At 40.6% G+C, this 17,590-nt stretch overlaps 1 protein-coding gene across 1 annotated transcript in view; it reads right to left on the bottom strand.

The window, feature by feature from the left end:
• slc9a3r1a (SLC9A3 regulator 1a) overlaps positions 1 to 13,439 on the bottom strand; it is a 33,928-nt gene extending 20,489 nt beyond the window's left edge. The window contains exon 1 of the mRNA XM_041974348.1: positions 12,745 to 13,439. Within this exon, the coding sequence (XP_041830282.1) occupies positions 12,745 to 13,218 (474 nt within the window). The 5' untranslated portion in view covers positions 13,219 to 13,439. The remainder of the gene's footprint in view (positions 1 to 12,744) is intronic.
• Between the last annotated feature and the right edge of the window lie 4,151 nt (positions 13,440 to 17,590).

Below are 17,590 nucleotides of genomic sequence, written 5' to 3'. Positions count from 1 at the left end.
AAAGGTTAATGGTTTTACAGCTGACTGTAGTTAAACAGTAGATCCTGTGCTTCCAACTAGTCTCTCATAATGAGGGATGACTTATCTGAGGACCTTGAACTGAGCAACTGAGATGCAAAAGATACAAAAACTTTATGGCGAGTGTATCTGGGCATAATTCCACTCATAGCTACACCTCAAACATGCAATAAATAACATGACTGTCACACATCTCTGGACCCTGCTTTACCACTCCAACAGGTCAGCTGCAAACAGCTTCCCCTCTCACATCAACGTCTCGAAATAATCAACTCAAGTTAAGTTCAGGGATTATTGGAATTCACAGAAGGTCTCAGCAGCAAGACTTGCACGAGGGGCTCAGTTCCTTACTAAATTTAGCAGAACCCGGGGCTTGTTACCAGCTGGCACTGACCACATCTTAGCCATCGTTCTGGGGATTTCAAGTGTTCAAATATCATCCAAATCTCATGCCGAAGACATCTTTGTCTTGTTCTGTTTGAACAGGACAAAGCAACAGAGATGAGGTGAGAGGTGGACCATGAGACAATTAAAAATGCTTTGTAGGCATTAATCTGGAGGACAGTCATTTAAAGGACAGTCATTTTCAGCTGTGCAGGACTAGGACCTGCAGCACTTCTCATTAACTTGCACTGATGAAAACAAACAGTGGAGCTTCTGCACAATAGCAACTATTTTAGCAGGAAGTGGTTTTCTCACAGGATCCACCCATAAAACCCAGCAGTCAGATGAAACTGATGTATGTGAGGCTATTTCACCTTCTACTGAACAAGTCCAACATGTCTTTTCTGCCTTTAAAATTTTACAAGTAATGCAACTCCCCTAGCTTAAAACACTGGGGCTGTGCAGGACATTACGAGCTGCATGCAGGGGTGCCAGATAGTCGACGATTTCCAGCCCGTTGCAGGACACAGGCTCAGTGCTCCCCCCATGTTTAATGCATCACACATCAGCCACAGACCAAAAAGACCGTAAGAAAAACTATCCGAACACAGGCTGAACGTGGCCTGTGGGTGAGGCTGGGTGGTATTCAGAGGTGGGGGTGCCCTGGGTGGTGTGGCATCCACCCCAGCTAATTGAACCTGCATGCAAAGGTCTGAGTTTATTCTTATTATCTTGGTATCACTATTAATTAAAATGAGTATCTAAATTATGTTAAATGCTTCTATGTGTGTCCATCCATCGGTTTGCATCTTTTTCTTTCGATTTTTCTTTTACTCTTTGTTTTATTTATTTTTTTCTCTTCTGTGTTGGTATAACTTATCACATCATTGACACACCCGGTGTTCTTTTTGTTTCTTTATAAATGCACCAATCATTAAAAAAATAAATAAAATAAAATGCAACAACACATATAACACCAAAGACTTGGCTAAATATTGACTATTTTAGCTGCTGTTGTTGTTTACTATATGAGAAGGAAAGCAAACCAGCAGCAGAAGAAACAACCCAGTTCGTGTTTCCCTACACCGACCCAGCCGTGGCGGGCCATCACAGCTATATTAACGTCACACCTTAAAAATGCTGAGAATTAAATCGCTTCACATGGACAACAACAAAATTTCTGCAGTGCCGCCTCCAGAAGTGCAGCAGCGGTAGGATACTCTGCTGTCAGACATTTGCTTTGAACGTGAACGCAGCATGCAGAGTGCGGTGACGAGGAGAGAGGTGGGCCTAATTAAACTTCATTAGTTACGCCTGCAGGTAAGGTAAACTTCTACAGCTCTCCACAAGCTTATTACGAGTGGAGTCTGGGGAGAAAAAAGATAGCTGCTAATGAGCTGCTTTAGACTTTCCAATGAAGATTTTATGATGAACAGCAAATGCGACGCTACCGTAGTTGACGCTGGTTAGATTAAACAATGTTGGCGATCCCATACACACCGTAAGGGATCAACCACGGGTTGCAGTTTCAGATGAGCCTGTTAAAATCATTTTTTAAAAAGCAAAAGGCCACCGAGGAGGAGCGCTCTGGTTAGGTAACGATGTCACAGAATTTAATGCTAGAGTTTCCTTGTGTTCACAGACTTGAAGAGATTTGAAATGAATGCAATTTGTAATTGATTATTTGATGAAGTGATGTTTGACAGGCAGGTTAGGTGCAGCACAGCGTGACACAGGTGAGGTAGAGGAAGCAGGGAGAGGAGTGGTGTATAATAAAACATTGGCTTCAGTTACAGGAAGCGTGATGTTCAGAATTAATGTGTGGTATGTGGTTAATATTAGTAATAAAACAACATCAGCTGAGGCGGCTCAAGGATCTGGTAAGGACGCCTCCACGGAGGTCCCAATCTTATGGATCCAACCTTCGGGGTGGAGCTTGACACACTGCTTTAGTCAAAAGATTCATCGCTTCCTGTGTGACTTGGCAATAAAAACAAAGCAGGAACAGCTCCATGTTTAAATTTACTGTGGTGTTTATGTTGTTTAAAGCCACAAAACAAGAAGAAAGAACAATCTGCTGGACGTCCACCATCCTCCTCTTTGACTTCTCTGCTGCGTTGCTATGACGTGAAGCTGTTACCTAGTCAAAGCATTTATTGCTGTCTGGCCGATACGCCACCTTCCAGGTAAGGGTACGGTTAGCTGTGGAAACGTAACAGAGGTCAGGATTTACCAAACCAAACCGGTCCGTACCGATCCGGCCACGTCGCTGGAAACGGGCTTATGCGTCTCATTAGCTCCGTTTACATGGACAAATCTAAGTCTACGTTACAGCTCGACTTGTTGCTAAGAACAACATCACCAGTCAGTCTCCGTTATCAGCGCTGGCTGACAGGTGACAACAGCCAACCAGTGATGCAGACGGGTCAGGTGGTGCTGACTGGATGAAGTGTGTTTCAATACAACCTGTAGAACGGTCACTTAAAATCCACCCAAAGATAATTGTACCTGCAAAATCAGAATAAAAACTGTGTTGGAACCAGTCCAGTCTGGCAACGCTGGTTTTATTCTGGCAGCTACAGTTGATTTAGTTTTGTTTAACTAACATTTTTTATCTGACCAAAAGCAGCTGTGATTTCATCTGTGCAATGACAATAAACGTTCCTCATTCTCATCCAGGATTTATAAAAGTCATCAAAAAGAAGTGATGAAGAAATGTAAATATAAAGAAAACCCATTTAATTTGCATTAATTAACTACTTGTTTCTGTACTGTTAGGTAGCTAGCACAACAGCAGCACTTAAAAAAAGGGCCTACTTGGTTCACCAAGAGGAGCCCAAATCATTAATGTGGACTAGCTTAGCTTACATAAAACTTTATCTAGTAAACATTTTATTATGCTGACAAAATGAGAAATTAGGACGTGTTTAACTGAGGACAAAAAGACCTTTAACAGTCTCATATGGCATGTGCATTTTCCCACATATTTACGTCTGTGAGTAAACAGGCGTCTCTATCAGTTTGATCATGCTGCCGACTAATCTGAGCTGAAAGCCAGCTGAGCACAAAGCTGGAGGACAGAGGCCCATATACAGCAAACTATCAATGCACCCAGACTCTAAAAGGGGGAGACACTTCAAAGATACTTTACTAATTAACTGCAACAGTAGTAATTATAATCCCTGTCATGCCAAATATCCTGATTAAATCCTGATGGATCTACAGGCTTTCTCTGGACAGATTAGCTACGCATTCAAAGAGCGCTGCAGGAAAAAAGAGAATAAAACCGTCTTTGCATCAGTTCCAAAAAAGGTTCAGGTGTTCATGCAGGATAAGAATAAAGGCTGGAAAGGGAGCTTGGATGGTGAAGAGGGTGTTTTTTATTTTTATTTGATCTATTCATCTTGAGAAAGGAACATATTGCACCTTAATGAACTTTAGTAAAATGAAAACTTGCTGTGCAGAGCTAACATTAGACACTAATTTACATCTTGTTGTTCCTTTGCAGGTCTGAGCAACACGACATGCAAAACAGGAGAAACAAACAACAAACAACTTCTGGGGCACGTCAGCTTGGTTTTGCTGTAAAAAGCTGTAGGAAATTCTCTGGTGTGTTTCTGTACGGGTGCAGCAGTTGGTTGTCTGGTGTTTCTGTTTGGATTGGGGGGTTGTTGCCTTCTATCTTCTTTTCTCTGCTCTCCTTTTCATTTCTGTTCACTATTCTCCTTTTTTTTCTGCCCCCTCTGGTCAGGTCTAGCAATATTATGTAAATTCCATAATTCAAAATAAATAAATAAATAAAAATTTAAATTAAAGAAAAACTGGATTACCAAGAGGAGACTTATACCCATAAAGCTCCTCTTGGCAAAGCAAATTTGTTCACCGCAGCCAGACCATCATTCTGCTGCTAAAAGTTAAATAAATAAATAAAAAGTTGCACGATTTAAGGCGAAAAAGTGAAAGTGCAAATTTCATGTACATGAGGTTGGAGTGTTTTGTACCTGTGCGCATGTTTGTTTAAGACAGCAGAGGAGCCCAGTCAGATGACGCCAACAGCACTTTTATGGTATTTGTTTTGGATAGCAGCCTTTGTAAAGACCCATCAGATGGAAAACTGCTCCCCGGTACTCTCAGGAGTCCCTATGTTGTACTCTCAGGAGTCCCTATGTTGTACTCTCAGGAGTCCCTATGTTGTACTCTCAGGAGTCCCTATGTTGTACTCTCAGGAGTCCCTATGTTGTACTCTCAGGAGTCCCTATGTTGGAACATACACACCACACAAGAACCTGCACCATATGGAAGATCCATGACATTAAGTGTATACAAAGCAAAGAAGTCTCGTCAAGAGTCTCCAGTGTTTTATACTGAAAACAGCTCAAAGGCTCACAGTACGCCCGAACGAAAACTCAGCTGATGAAAATAATGTCTCATAACAATGGCGGCAGACAGCTGTTCTACATGTTTCGTGCTCTACGTCTTCCTGTAGTTTCCACCCAGACAGCAGGTCTGGTCATTTAGCAGGTGCTGCCACAGCAGCAGCATCTACGAGAGCACAATCCTCCTCTACAGACTTCCTGTCATTAATGCATCTGAAAATGTTATGCAAGCACATAAAAGCTAAAATACATCTAAAATGCCCCCAGATATTTACACTCAACAGTGAATTTATTTGTAAAAACTACATAACCTAAAAATACTGTAACAGCTCCTAAAAAAAACAACTAAATATTTCAGAAATGGCTGCTGCTGTTTTGTGTTGGTGGTTTCCTGCAACCACAGTCTGCACAGCAGTGGCTGAGAATAAAGTTCATCAGAAATGAACCAACCGTCCTGACACCAGGCCAAGCATGCACCCAGTCAAAGGAAAATGAACTTTCTAGAAAACTACCAGTCACTAATCTTCTAACTCCACTCTTAATAAAACTTATTTTAGCTGCACAAACTGTCGTCGCTGTAGATTGCAAAGCCAATTTCTGCCCTTCTGTCAAATAAATCAAAGACTTTGGTCATTTCAACCGCTGAGGAAGAACTTGTCCTATAATGTAGAGATTTAGCAGTTTCTGTGTCAGTCCCAGGAAAAAGCAGGTTTGACAGTTCAGCTTGATAAATCACCTCAACAGTTAATCAGTAATGAAAAAAGACAAGATAAGCTGCTGATCAACTCATAAACTGGTTGGGATGACAGACCAGTCACTTTTTAGATGTCACACCTGGCCAAAAAAAGAGCGGCCACCTGGATTTAACTAAGCAAACAGGTAGGAGCCTCCTTTGGATAATTACTGAATGGATGACTGTCTTTTGAGCTGGTTTTTGAACTGTCCACCGCATGTGGTCGGAAAACATCCCGAATGATCGGTGATCACAGCAGTGGAACTCAGGGCTATGTATGATAGTAAGAACATTTCCACATGAACAAAGTGAAAGGAAGGACTGGTGATAAACCATTCTGCAGCCATTAGAAAATCACTTATCAGTGAGTATAATAATAAAAAAAGGCTTAAATTTCCAAGGAATCATAAAGACTGGACTCTGGAGCCATGGAAGAAGGTCATGTGGTCTGATGAGTCCAGATCTACCCTGGTCCAGAGTGATGGAGCATCAGGGTGAGAAGAGAGGAGGATGAATGGATGCAGCCATCATGCCTAGTGCTGCTGTACAAGCCTGTGGGGGCAGTCTATGATCTGGGTTGCTGCAGTTGGTCAGGTCTAGGTTCAGGTCTAGGTTCAGCAACATTATGTGTCCAAAAAATAAGGTCAGCTGATTCCTGAATATACTGAATGAGGAGGTTATTCCATCTTCCCTGATGGCACAGACATATTCCAAGATGATGTGACAGAGTGGTTCAGGGAACAGGAGACATTATTTTCACACATGGATTGGCCACCAGAGCCCAGACCTGAACCCCGTTAAGAATCTTTGGGATGTGCTGGAGAAGGCTTTGTGCAGTGGTCAGACTCTCCATCATCAGTACAAGATCTTGGTGAAAAATTAATGCAACACTGGATGGAAATAAATCTTGTAGAAGCTTCTAGAAACAATGACCCAGAGAATGCTGTCGAAAGCAGAGACAAAAACTTAAATATTAGTGCGCCCTTTGTTTTCATTTACAAACAGATAGAAGAAAGACTAAAATCAACTTCTTAGGCATCATGTCCAGGTCTAAACAGAGGTCTTTTAGCAACATAGTAGTGATGGTGATGTTTTTATGGTGAAATGTGATAAATAATGCTGTTCCAACGCTTCAGATGCGTTGTTGCCTTTAAATTAAGATAAGCTCAAATTTTTCAATGAAAGAGTGAAAAAGCTCATTTTCAACATCTGATTTGAATAAAAAAGTATAGATTCATGAGACTTGCAGGTCACTATATCCTGTTTTCATTTCTGTTTTTAACTTTTGTGGAAGTGGAGTCTTACATTTCATCATCTGAACCAGAGTAGATTTCATCGAGTGTATTTGTGGGCATCAAAGTGCAGGCGTCGCTGGTAGGAGGAAATTAAAGTTGTGGAGTAATTCCTAACAAATTCAGCACTTTTTCACCTTGTAAAACTGATTAATTAACCCAGTTTCAGCTGGTGGTAGATGCATGTTACTCTCTGTGGATGCAGCTTCAGGTTAGACACAGTTCTTTAATTGAAATCCACTTTGTTGAGCAGCATCTCCGTCATGCAGCTTTATGGCAACCCTGACTCATGAATTAAAAGTCAGATTAATTGTTCTTTCTTAGGGTTATGCAAGTGAAGTGATAAGAGAGATTGTGAAACGCTGGAAAAAAAGATGAGATATGCTGAAGAGGATCAAAGTTCCTCTGTAACTACAGAACTTTGAGTCTTAGAGGAATGAAGGAGTATAATTATTAAATGGATCTCTCGCAGCTGAAACAGCTAAAATCCAAACTAAAGCAAAACAAAGCCTCAGTTTTAGTCAATATCTGTTAATATCAAGGATAATTTAGCATGTTCATTACCTATCAAAGGTAAACAGTAGTATGGATACTCAGGCTGAGTGAATGATGTTCAGCTCCAGCCTGGACGGTTTATTAAATGTCAAAGCTTCCTTCGTAATGATCCTGTTATCCATAAAGACTAAAAACATCCTGAAAATCTATTTTTAAAAAGTTAGCTGCTGTGATGATTATGTGATCATTTACTCATTATTGATAAATGTCGTAAAATAAAAGGCCTGAAACACAAACTCAGTGTGAAAAAAACCGCCATTAACTTAAGATTCAGACGATAATCCAGTGAAATACGTCGTCGTTGCAGTAAGAGAATTACACTCAAAAATCAAAAAATAGCTTAGCTTTAGAGAAGAAATATATTAAAACACGTTGTAAAACACTCATTTCAAGTCAATTTTTAAGTAAAAAAACTTTGTCAACGCTTCTTTCAGCTTGTTTCTCCCTTTGAGAAAAAAGATCATTCATTAATAACATTAAGAGATTTTTGTCTTTAAACAAAGCAAATCATTTACACCAAATTAAATCATTAATAATGGATTTGATGTGTAAAGTGCTTTTCAAGGCTTTTTACACTGAATCCATTATCCATCCACTGGTGGTAAGATGCATGTCGTCTAAAAATATGTTTTCTTCGTATTTCAGGGAATCCTCTCCAGTGTAATTATCCTGCTGCACTGGCAGATTATTTCTCCAGATTATAGTCTGATTATTCTCAAGCTGAGTGTTTTCCCCGTATATCAACATATCTCATTTTTGCTGTGTTTGTGAATTGGTACTAGGAGGTCTTGAAAGAAGTTTTTTCAGCTAAAACTGGTTGTGAAAGACCTCAAACTGTGTCTCTGTAAGAGGATTTAACCTAATATGTGCATAAAACAATCAGGATTGAGTAACATGATAATTAATCTTACACATTCTGCTCTTGTCTAGTACACCACTTTCTAAACAAGATAACATTTTTTATAATGAATAAAAAGTTTTAAATATGGTTTAACTGCCTTTTTTTTTTAAAGTGTAATGGATAATATAAAGTGGCCACCCAGATTTAACTCAGCAAACAGGTGGGAGCCTCCTATTTGATAATTCCTGCATGGGCGACTATCTTCCAGCTGCAACAAGTCCTTTAACACCACTGATCAGCGAGCAGCTTCTCATTTCTCAAACAACCATGCAGAAAGACGTGTCTGTTTAAGAAAAGTCAGATTATTGGCATCAAGCAGAGAAAACGTCTAAGGGGAAGCAGAAAGTACTAAAACTGGGTTAAATTGTCCAACGCATCATTAACATCTGGAAGGATGGTGGGGAACCATCGTCTTCCAGGAAGAAATGTGGTCAGAAAAACATCCTGAATGATCTGGGATCAGTTGAATGTTTGGTGGAACCAGATGGAAGAAAAACAGCAGTAGAACTCAGGACCATGTTTAATAGTGAAAGTTAGAACATTTCCACATGAACAATGTGAAGGAACTCAAGGGACTGAACAGCTGTGGAGCCAGAAGAAAACCACTAACCAGTGAGGTTAACTGGAGAAAAAGGCTTCAGGCTGCTAGGGAGCATAAAGACTGGACTCTGGAGCCATGGAAGAAGGTCATGTGGTCTAATGAGTCCAGATCTACCCTGGTCCAGAGTGATGGAGCATCAGGGTAAGATTAGAGGAGGGTGAAGGGATGCAGCTATTATGCCTAGTGCTACTGTACAAGCCTGTGGGGACAGTTTATGATCTGGGTTGCTGCAGGTGGTCAGGTCTAGGTTCAGGTCTGGGTTCAGCAACATTATGTGAGCAGAGAATGAGGTCAGCTGATACCTGAATATAATGAAAGAGCAGGTTATTCCATCTTCCCTGATGGCACAGTGTGGGATTCATGGGGCTCGACTGTGACAGAGTGGTTCAGGGAACAGGAGACATCATTTTCACACATGGATTGGCCACCAGAGTCCAGACCTGAACCCCACTGAGAACCTTTGGTATGTCCTGAAGTTGTCAGACTCTCCCATCATCAATACAAGATCATGGTGAAAAATTAATGCAACACTGGATGGAAATAAATCTTATAACACTGCAGAAGCTTCTAGAAACGACGACACAGTGAATGCTGATGGAATCAGTTTTAAGGCGGTCCACCTAAATATTAGTGTGAGCTTTGTTGTTTTGTTTTTTTTTTTGGCTAGTCAGTGTAGGATTTCTTCCAATGTCTTTACAGTAGTATACTTCTAATTATTCAACAACAAACTTTGTCAAGTTTTGTTGTCCTAATTCACTGTTTTTGGCCAAGATAAGAAGCAGAAACTTTGCTGAACAATCACCATAACAACATACTCCAGACCACTTACAGGAAGCTGCCCATAAGGCAGATGTTTTAACTGGAACTCCAACTGGTAACTTCCACTTGGTTTGAGCATGCAGAGACTGAAACCATGAAAGAAGCCTCACATTTACCCCAAACATTACCAAACTGGCAACCACAGGTCAGCATTTTGGCACATGTGCTATTTATTTGGAGCTAATTGTCCTTTTTGTTTTTGTAAACTTTGTGTTTATGAATCACCATGAAATATTACTTCCAAACTCAATTTATTAATTTATTTTCATGTTGTCTTGAGTTTGCTTTGGTATTCTGGATCAGAAACTCCTTGATACTCTGATCCTCTATGTGATATTTTCACAAACTGCTGTTGAATCCTCACACAGCCCTCTGTGACCAACACTCCAGCTTTATTACAGTGCGTGTTAAGTCTGGCTGTATGTATTTCAGGGTCATCATGGCCTCCTTGTTGAGGAGGAGAGAGCCGTGAGAGCCGTCTTTTTTTCTTTCAGGCCCAGAAGCTTTTCTCCACAGGCAAACACTGTGGACAAAGCTCCTTTCTGCTGCTGGGGATCTCCATGGTGACGGACCTCGGTGTGGTAGAGGAGTCAGCTGCTGGAGGCCGGGATGGGTACCAAAATATGGCGAACATGTCTTTTTTTCTTTCTTTGTTTGGAGGATTTTGTAAAGAAAAAAAAGAGAAACGTTAAGTGATGAGCTCTGGACTGCAACACAGCGTCTAATCAAATGCAGTCACGTGAAAGGAACTATTGTTTGCCTGGTTTCACGTCATTGCTGGCCAGCCCACTCAACCGCATCCCACTGGGGGGCTGGTATCAGAGGGCAGTATCATACCATCACTCGGCCTCTGCCAAGTTTTCCATCAGGCAGGAATGTGGCAGGAAGGTCTGCAGCATCCGTCCAGCCAACTCACTGAAGGTGAGGGTATAAATGACGGGGGTACGGGCCACCCGCGTCGACAAGAACAGGACATTTCCTGTTTCTACCTGCGCAAGCAACAGGTGCAAACTGCACGTGGACACAATAAAGTTTTGTTACATATCAAATACACACTTTCCTCTGCAAATACTTCCTAATCACCTAATTCTCATGCAAAGAATCGGAGAGCACAGAAAATGATAGGGACACCTCCGGAGGTGCTGGACATGGATCGAGACATGTCGCTACCGTCCCCTCTCAGTTCAGCAACCATGCCTCAAACACAGTCAATGATAACTTTGTTGTGGGAGTGGGTTTTGCCACTCTTGGCCTGGTGGAACATAAACTTCAAGTGGATGAAATCATGGACTAGCCAATCAGAATTATCTCTAAATAATATTGTCTGGATTCAACAGAGCAAACAATACATTAGACACCGAATGGAGAAAAGAGGCAGGCGTCTCCTAATGGCTGTTGTCCTGGTGGATTCAGCTCAGAGAGCTCCATGCAGGTAAACATCCACAACGAGGCTGTGATGCAGTTCTGTTACACAAGCTTTAAATCAGAGGCCAGACTTTGCTCTGGCTAAAGCAGTTACGCAGCCTACAAATCCACAGCCATGTTGTTTACCCTTTCAAAGATTAACCCCATAAAATATTTTAATGTCAGACCACAGAAGACGCAGCGTTATGGAGAACCACAGAAAGCTTCGTGTTGAAGGTCTCTAACCGCTTGTAAATCTAAGAAAGCACTTTATTTATAATGGTTTTAGAGGCTTTGGGTGTGTGCAGCTAAATCTACGCTATTATCTCAGCTCACTTCTCCCAAACAGCTTTCAGATAATAGAAGACACCGGATGCTGATTATGACTGACGTGCTCCAAGTGTGACAAGAAGTCTTGTCCAACAAGCCAAACCTGACGAGGAATCCCAGACAGGAAGCAGAGCTGCTGACAAATATTAACATGACAAAGAGTGTGTTAACAGGAGAGATTAGAGGCCTGGCACGTTTCACCGAGCCGTGTCGCCTCTCCAGCGCACCGCAGTCTGTCCGCCGCTAGAAACGCCGACTTAACAGAGGATCTACTTCCACATAACCTTTGCGTCAGGCCAGGCTTGGATCCCATAAGAAGCTGCTGCTTGGCGGCTGAAAAATGTGACGAGTTTATAATGTTGGTGTAGACAAAAAAGAAAACACAGTGGTTTACACCACATGCCTTAACCCTGGTCAACAGGTAACAGCTAGAAAGTTTTTTAAACACATTTATAACTCTAAACAACTTTCCAAAACAGACGTTTTCAGTGTCTGCGTGGACAAACAAAGGGTACATTTTCAGATATGTGGACCAGGTCCGTGTCCGTCTCTGGATCCAATCGTTTTTTTTTTTTTTTCCCTGTCTTGAATATTTCTAGATTCATCAATGTAATTTAAAAACCGAAATAAAACCCATCAAGAACAGCTTGTTGGATGTTATTTTTCATCAGCTAACTTACTTGTAAAGACATTTAGGTTGACTTTATTATTTTTCCCCAAAAAGAATGTTTCAGTAAATAAACTTATTTTATAGTAAACAATGCAGGTGAGCTTACATCACTGGTACCTCAGCTGAGTGTGTTTTGATTGGAGATAAAAGCTCCTAATTCTGCTCACAGGGCAAAACGCTGCCGACTGACCATCTTAACCTGACAATTCTACCATCCAGACACAAGCTGATTTAATAAATACAAATGTTTATTTCATTTTATTAATTTCAAAATAGTATAAAATGATATCAAATAGCTTAAAAAATAAATATATAATTTAATTAAATTAATTAATATAATAAAATAACTTGGGAAATACAATTTAATTGAATTAATTTAATATAACATTTTTATTATATCATTATATATCATTATAAAATAATTTTAAAAAATACCATCATGCATTATAATACAAGAAAGCAATGTAAATTAACTTAATTTAATTTAGAAAATTTTTAATTTTTAATTTAATACAAATAATTAAACTTAATTAAAAATATAACGTAACTAAATTTATTTTAAGAATTAAAAATAAATCTTTCAAATACCTTTTATAATATAATATAATATAATATAATATAATATAATATAATATAATATAATATAATATAATGCTGGTACCTTGGTGCTGGAGCTGATACTCGACCTCCCCGACCTCTCGGAGGAGGCGTCTCCGTTCTCTCGCGGGACAGGAGTTGACTCCCTCGGGGTGCCGTTGCTGCTGTGAGCGTCCCCGCGGTCTGAGTCGCTGTCCCCGCCGGGCACGGGAATCCCCTGCGTGACGAACTCTTTTCGGCACTGCAGGTTGTGTTTCTTCAGAAGCTCCCCCGTCTCGGCGTCCACCACGATAAGCTCCAAAGCCCCGGTGGTCGCGCGTATTCTGCCCACCACCTGCTGATGGCTCTCCCCCTCCACATTCTCCCCGTTCACGAACATCAGTCGGTCTCCCGCGAGCAGCCCGGCCGCGGAGGCGGGAGTGTCGGGCTCCACGAGCCTGATAAACTGCCCGGTCTTGCCCTTGTCTCCGTGCAGGTGGAACCCGTAGCCGCTGGTTCCCTTCTCCAGCACACACAGCCTGGGTCGAAGGTGGGACATCTTGTCGCTTGACTGACCGAAGACAACTTTTCAGCCCACTTTCCGGACAACCTGGGAGCCTCTCACACCGCGACCATGCAGGGAAGAGACACCTGTTGAGTGCGGACTTCGCTCGAGCTCCACTTCCTCCCTGAAGAGTCTCAGTGAAGTTTCCGCCGCTAACGTCGCGCTTTCACCCCCACGGCCTGCCTCTCGATCCTCCCCCAGCGCTCTGTTGCAATCATCTCACCTCCAATCCGACACCGTCCGGTCTGTAGTGGAGGTACTGTTGTCAAGGTAACATCAAGCGATGAGAGCGCGAGTTCCGGTTTTCCTAATAAAAGCCGCTACCTTTACCCTTTCAGTAAAATCTGTTCTTATCTAACTTAGTTAAAAAAAATGATATCTATCTATCTATCTATCTATCTATCTATCTATCTATCTATCTATCTATCTATCTATCTATCTATCTATCTATCTATCTATCTATCTATCTATATAATATATACTTTTGGAAATTCTGTTTATTAGCTTTGAAATAAAACCACATTTTTAAAGAAAATGCATTTGTGACAGGGGTGGACAGCCTATAGAGAGGCAAGAGGGCAGCTGCCCTGTAACGTTTATATCCTTACATTTTACTTGTAAAAAAAAACAAATTGTTTGCATGTCCAAAATCCTTTCTTGGTACTGAAATAAAAGATTAAATAAAAGACTAAATATTTGTTTTCTCTTTTTGAAAGAAAATTAAACTAATTAAACTAGTGATCCATGGACTGTGCTGAAGGTGATGCATGGTCATGATTCACTCATGTGTGATTTGTTGGAGCATATTTACCTAGTTAGTTGGTTTTGGTTTCATTAAACAGAATATTTTATGAAGCCTGTAGATATGAAAAACATTTGGAGAGTTGCTGTTTCAGAAGCTGAAGACTTAAGAGAAATTACATCACTATCAAAGTGGGAAAATAACAAATAGTCTTGATACGAATAAGTTGTCCAAATATAACTGCATATGTGACTTCTGTGCATGCGATGCATGATTTCTGGTTTCATGTTTCTAAAGCTTTTTAAGGTGCTGCATCTCAAAACATGCTGCTTGCATGATGCCGCAATGAAAAGAACATTTAAAAGTGCAGACAAAAGGGGGAGGAATTAACAGGAAAAACAGGGGAGAAATTATGAAGAAAGAATGAAAGAGACCAGAAGAGTAAGAGTTGAAAATGGCTGCTGACAGTTGCTCCATTAAAATAACATGTTTCCAGTAAAAACATACAGGCGTGTTTTATGGTTAGAAATATGAAGGTTTAGTCATAATAAAGCCAATTTTATCTGTTATAATGATAAAACTAAAAATGAAAGCAAATTCTATAATAGAAAAACATTATTATTATTATTATTAATAATAATAATAATAATAATAATAATGATGATAATAATAACCATAATAATAATAATAATACATTTTATTGTACTTTTACAGGGAATCTCAAAGTGCTGAAAACAGGAATAAAAAGAGTCTATAAAATGTTATTTAGCAGAATGCTTTTTTAAAAGGAAGGTTTTCAAGTTTTGCTTAAAAACTTCTAAAGACTGTGGACTTCTCAGGTGGTCGGGTAGGTGTTCTACTGTCTTGGGGCAGCAGCTGAAAAGGCCCGATCACCCATGCTGCAGAGCTTGGTTCTGGGAACTTGGAGGGTGTTTGTGGCTGTAGAACAGAGGGTGTGTGAGGAGGTGTGAGGGGTGAGGAGTTCCTGTAGGTAAGGAGGGGCATGTCAAAGACAAAGGCTGGGACGAGCTTGGACATTGTGAAACTCTATTGAATCATTCTAATGCGCTCCATTGGCTGTCTGTCTATTTTAGAGCCCAGTTTATCCGAGCTCCTTTCCCCTCACGCAGATCGGGTCTTTGCTGTTGCTGGTCCCAGACTGTGGAACAACCTGCGTACAGACGGGCCTCCTCCTTGCCTGTTTTCAAGTCTCTTCTGAAAACTCTCCTGCTATTGGCTTTTTCACACTCTTGATTAGTTGATGTTTTGTTTCTGTTTTTATATTTTGACTTGCTTGTCTTATTCATTTGATTTTAATGTTTTGATTGCCTTTATTCTCTGTGCTTTTATTCTTCCGTACAACACTTTGGTCCACTGTTAGTGCTTTATAAATAAAGTTGGATTGGATTATTAATCTAGTTACTCAGTATTTAAAAAAAAAAAAAAAAACTACATTTAATGTATTTAATTTTAAGATTTTTTTTCATTTAAGCCTAAATAGTGCCTTTGTTGAAGGGATGATGATGTAGTAAATAAAGTTTAGCTGATCATCTTTTGGCTTCATTCACATATAAAGGATTTCCCCAAACTGCACTGATGACTTAAAAAGACACCTGAAAAGGGAAATAAACAGAGAAGTAAACAGGCAAATAAAAAAACATATTCAATACGATTTATTGAGTATGTTTCATACAAAACCTTATTCATTTAAAAAAGTAGGTAAATGGGCTTTAATAAGATCTGTTAACAGATTAAGTATTAATTATATTGAGAATAATTTATCAAAGGGAGGTTGGTGATGACTGATTCGTGTAAAAACAACTGACTCTGCTGAAAAGACAAACTTCCATCAGAAAAATCTGAAGTTTACTTTGAAGGGTCAACAGGAAGTCGTGTTTTTTCATTTCCGTGGACTTCGTGACTGCGCATGTTAACCGCATGTTTAACGGCTGAAAAACAAATCTGAGGCATCTGCAACAACTGCAGCTCAGCTAAAAATAATTTATTTATTTTTATGAAGCACACAATACATCAAACACAACTTTTGGTTCCATGGTCAAAACAACAAGCAACAGCTTGATAGACGCAACTCAACATCTACTGACCACAACCTGAAACACTGAAGATGAACCACATCAGACCTGAACTGTGTAAACTGGGCCAGAGCGTTTGGACAATCATCAGGATGAAAGCTGGCAGAGAGCTTTGCATATCATTGTAAAAAAGAAAAACAAAGGCGTAAACTTGCTTGTGACGGTCAGAGCTGCTGTGTTTCCAAAGCTGCACTAATCGATACTTCAAAGGTAATCAATTGATTAAATGAACACCACAAACAGTTCAGCATCTATCAGCAAATTGTTTTTGCTTTTCTAATGTTACATTTTTTTGAACAACAATTAAAAACATCAATTAATGCAGCTTTAATGTTCTGATCTGGGCTTTTATACTCAACAGCCACTTCATCAGGTCCACCTTCTAGTACCGGGTACTTTTTCCTGCAGAACTGTCTTAAATCCTGGTGTGATAGATGAAGCAGGTGGTGGAAACCTTCCTCAGAGGTTTTCTCCATATTAACATGACAGCATCACACAGTTGCTGCAGGTTTGTCGGCTGCATCCATGATGAGAATCTCCCGTTCCACCACATCCCAAAGCTGCTCTACTGGACTGAGATCTGGTGGCTGTGGAGGCCGTTGGAGTCCAGTGAACTCATCGTCATGTTCTAGAAAGCAGGTGGAGATGATCTGAGCTTTGTGACATGGTGCATTATCCTGCTGGAAGTAGCATCAGTAGATGCTCCACTGTGGTCATAAAGGGATGGACATGGTCAGCAACAATACTCAGGTAGGCTGTGCTGGTTAAACCAGGACACGTTGGTACTAAGGGGCCCAAAGTGGGCCAAGAAAATCTCCCCCCACCATTACACCAGCAGCAGCCTGAAGCGTTGATCCAAGGCAGGATGGATCCATGTTTTCATGATGTTTCCACCAGATTCTGAGCCGAGCATCTGAATGTGGAGCTGAAATGGAGACTCATCAGACCAGCAACGTTTCTCCATCTTCTATTGTCCAGTGTTGGTGAGTGTGTGTGAATTGTAGCCTCAGTTTCCTGTTCTTAGCTGACAGGAGGCACCGGGTGTGTCTTCTGTTGCTGTAGCCCATCTGCTTCAAGGCTGGACGTGTTCTAGGTTCAGAGGGCCTTTTTTCATTTACCTGGGATTTTAAAAAACCTCCGATGCATTTCCACCAACATTCCTGAGTAAAAAAAAAAAAAAACTTTCCCTGAATAGAAGCACTTGGTAGAGGGGGTAGGACTTTTTAGATTTCCCAGAATTCTGAAGGAGCAGGGTTTTATCTCACGTTCATCGTATGTTTAAACCGGAGAGCAGCTGCAGACGTGTTTATTTTACTTTGACAAACGTACCTCTGCTTTGATCAGTGTAAATTTCACTGTAAAAGAGGAGCTATGGAAGGTGGACGGGCAACTAGGTCTGGGCTGGCAGAGCTGAATGTTGGACACAGAAACACATTTGGAAACTGAAGCTAGATTACAGAAACTGAAGGACCATAACAGCCGAAGTGGGCCTGACCAATTTACCAACGGTGGTATCCGCCATTTGAATAAA

This window comes from Melanotaenia boesemani, chromosome 21 (genome assembly GCF_017639745.1).
Source record: "Melanotaenia boesemani isolate fMelBoe1 chromosome 21, fMelBoe1.pri, whole genome shotgun sequence".
In the NCBI taxonomy this organism is placed as follows: domain Eukaryota; kingdom Metazoa; phylum Chordata; class Actinopteri; order Atheriniformes; family Melanotaeniidae; genus Melanotaenia; species Melanotaenia boesemani.
The sequence above is the reverse complement of the archived record's forward strand: the minus strand, read 5'-3'. Positions and strand labels throughout refer to the sequence as shown.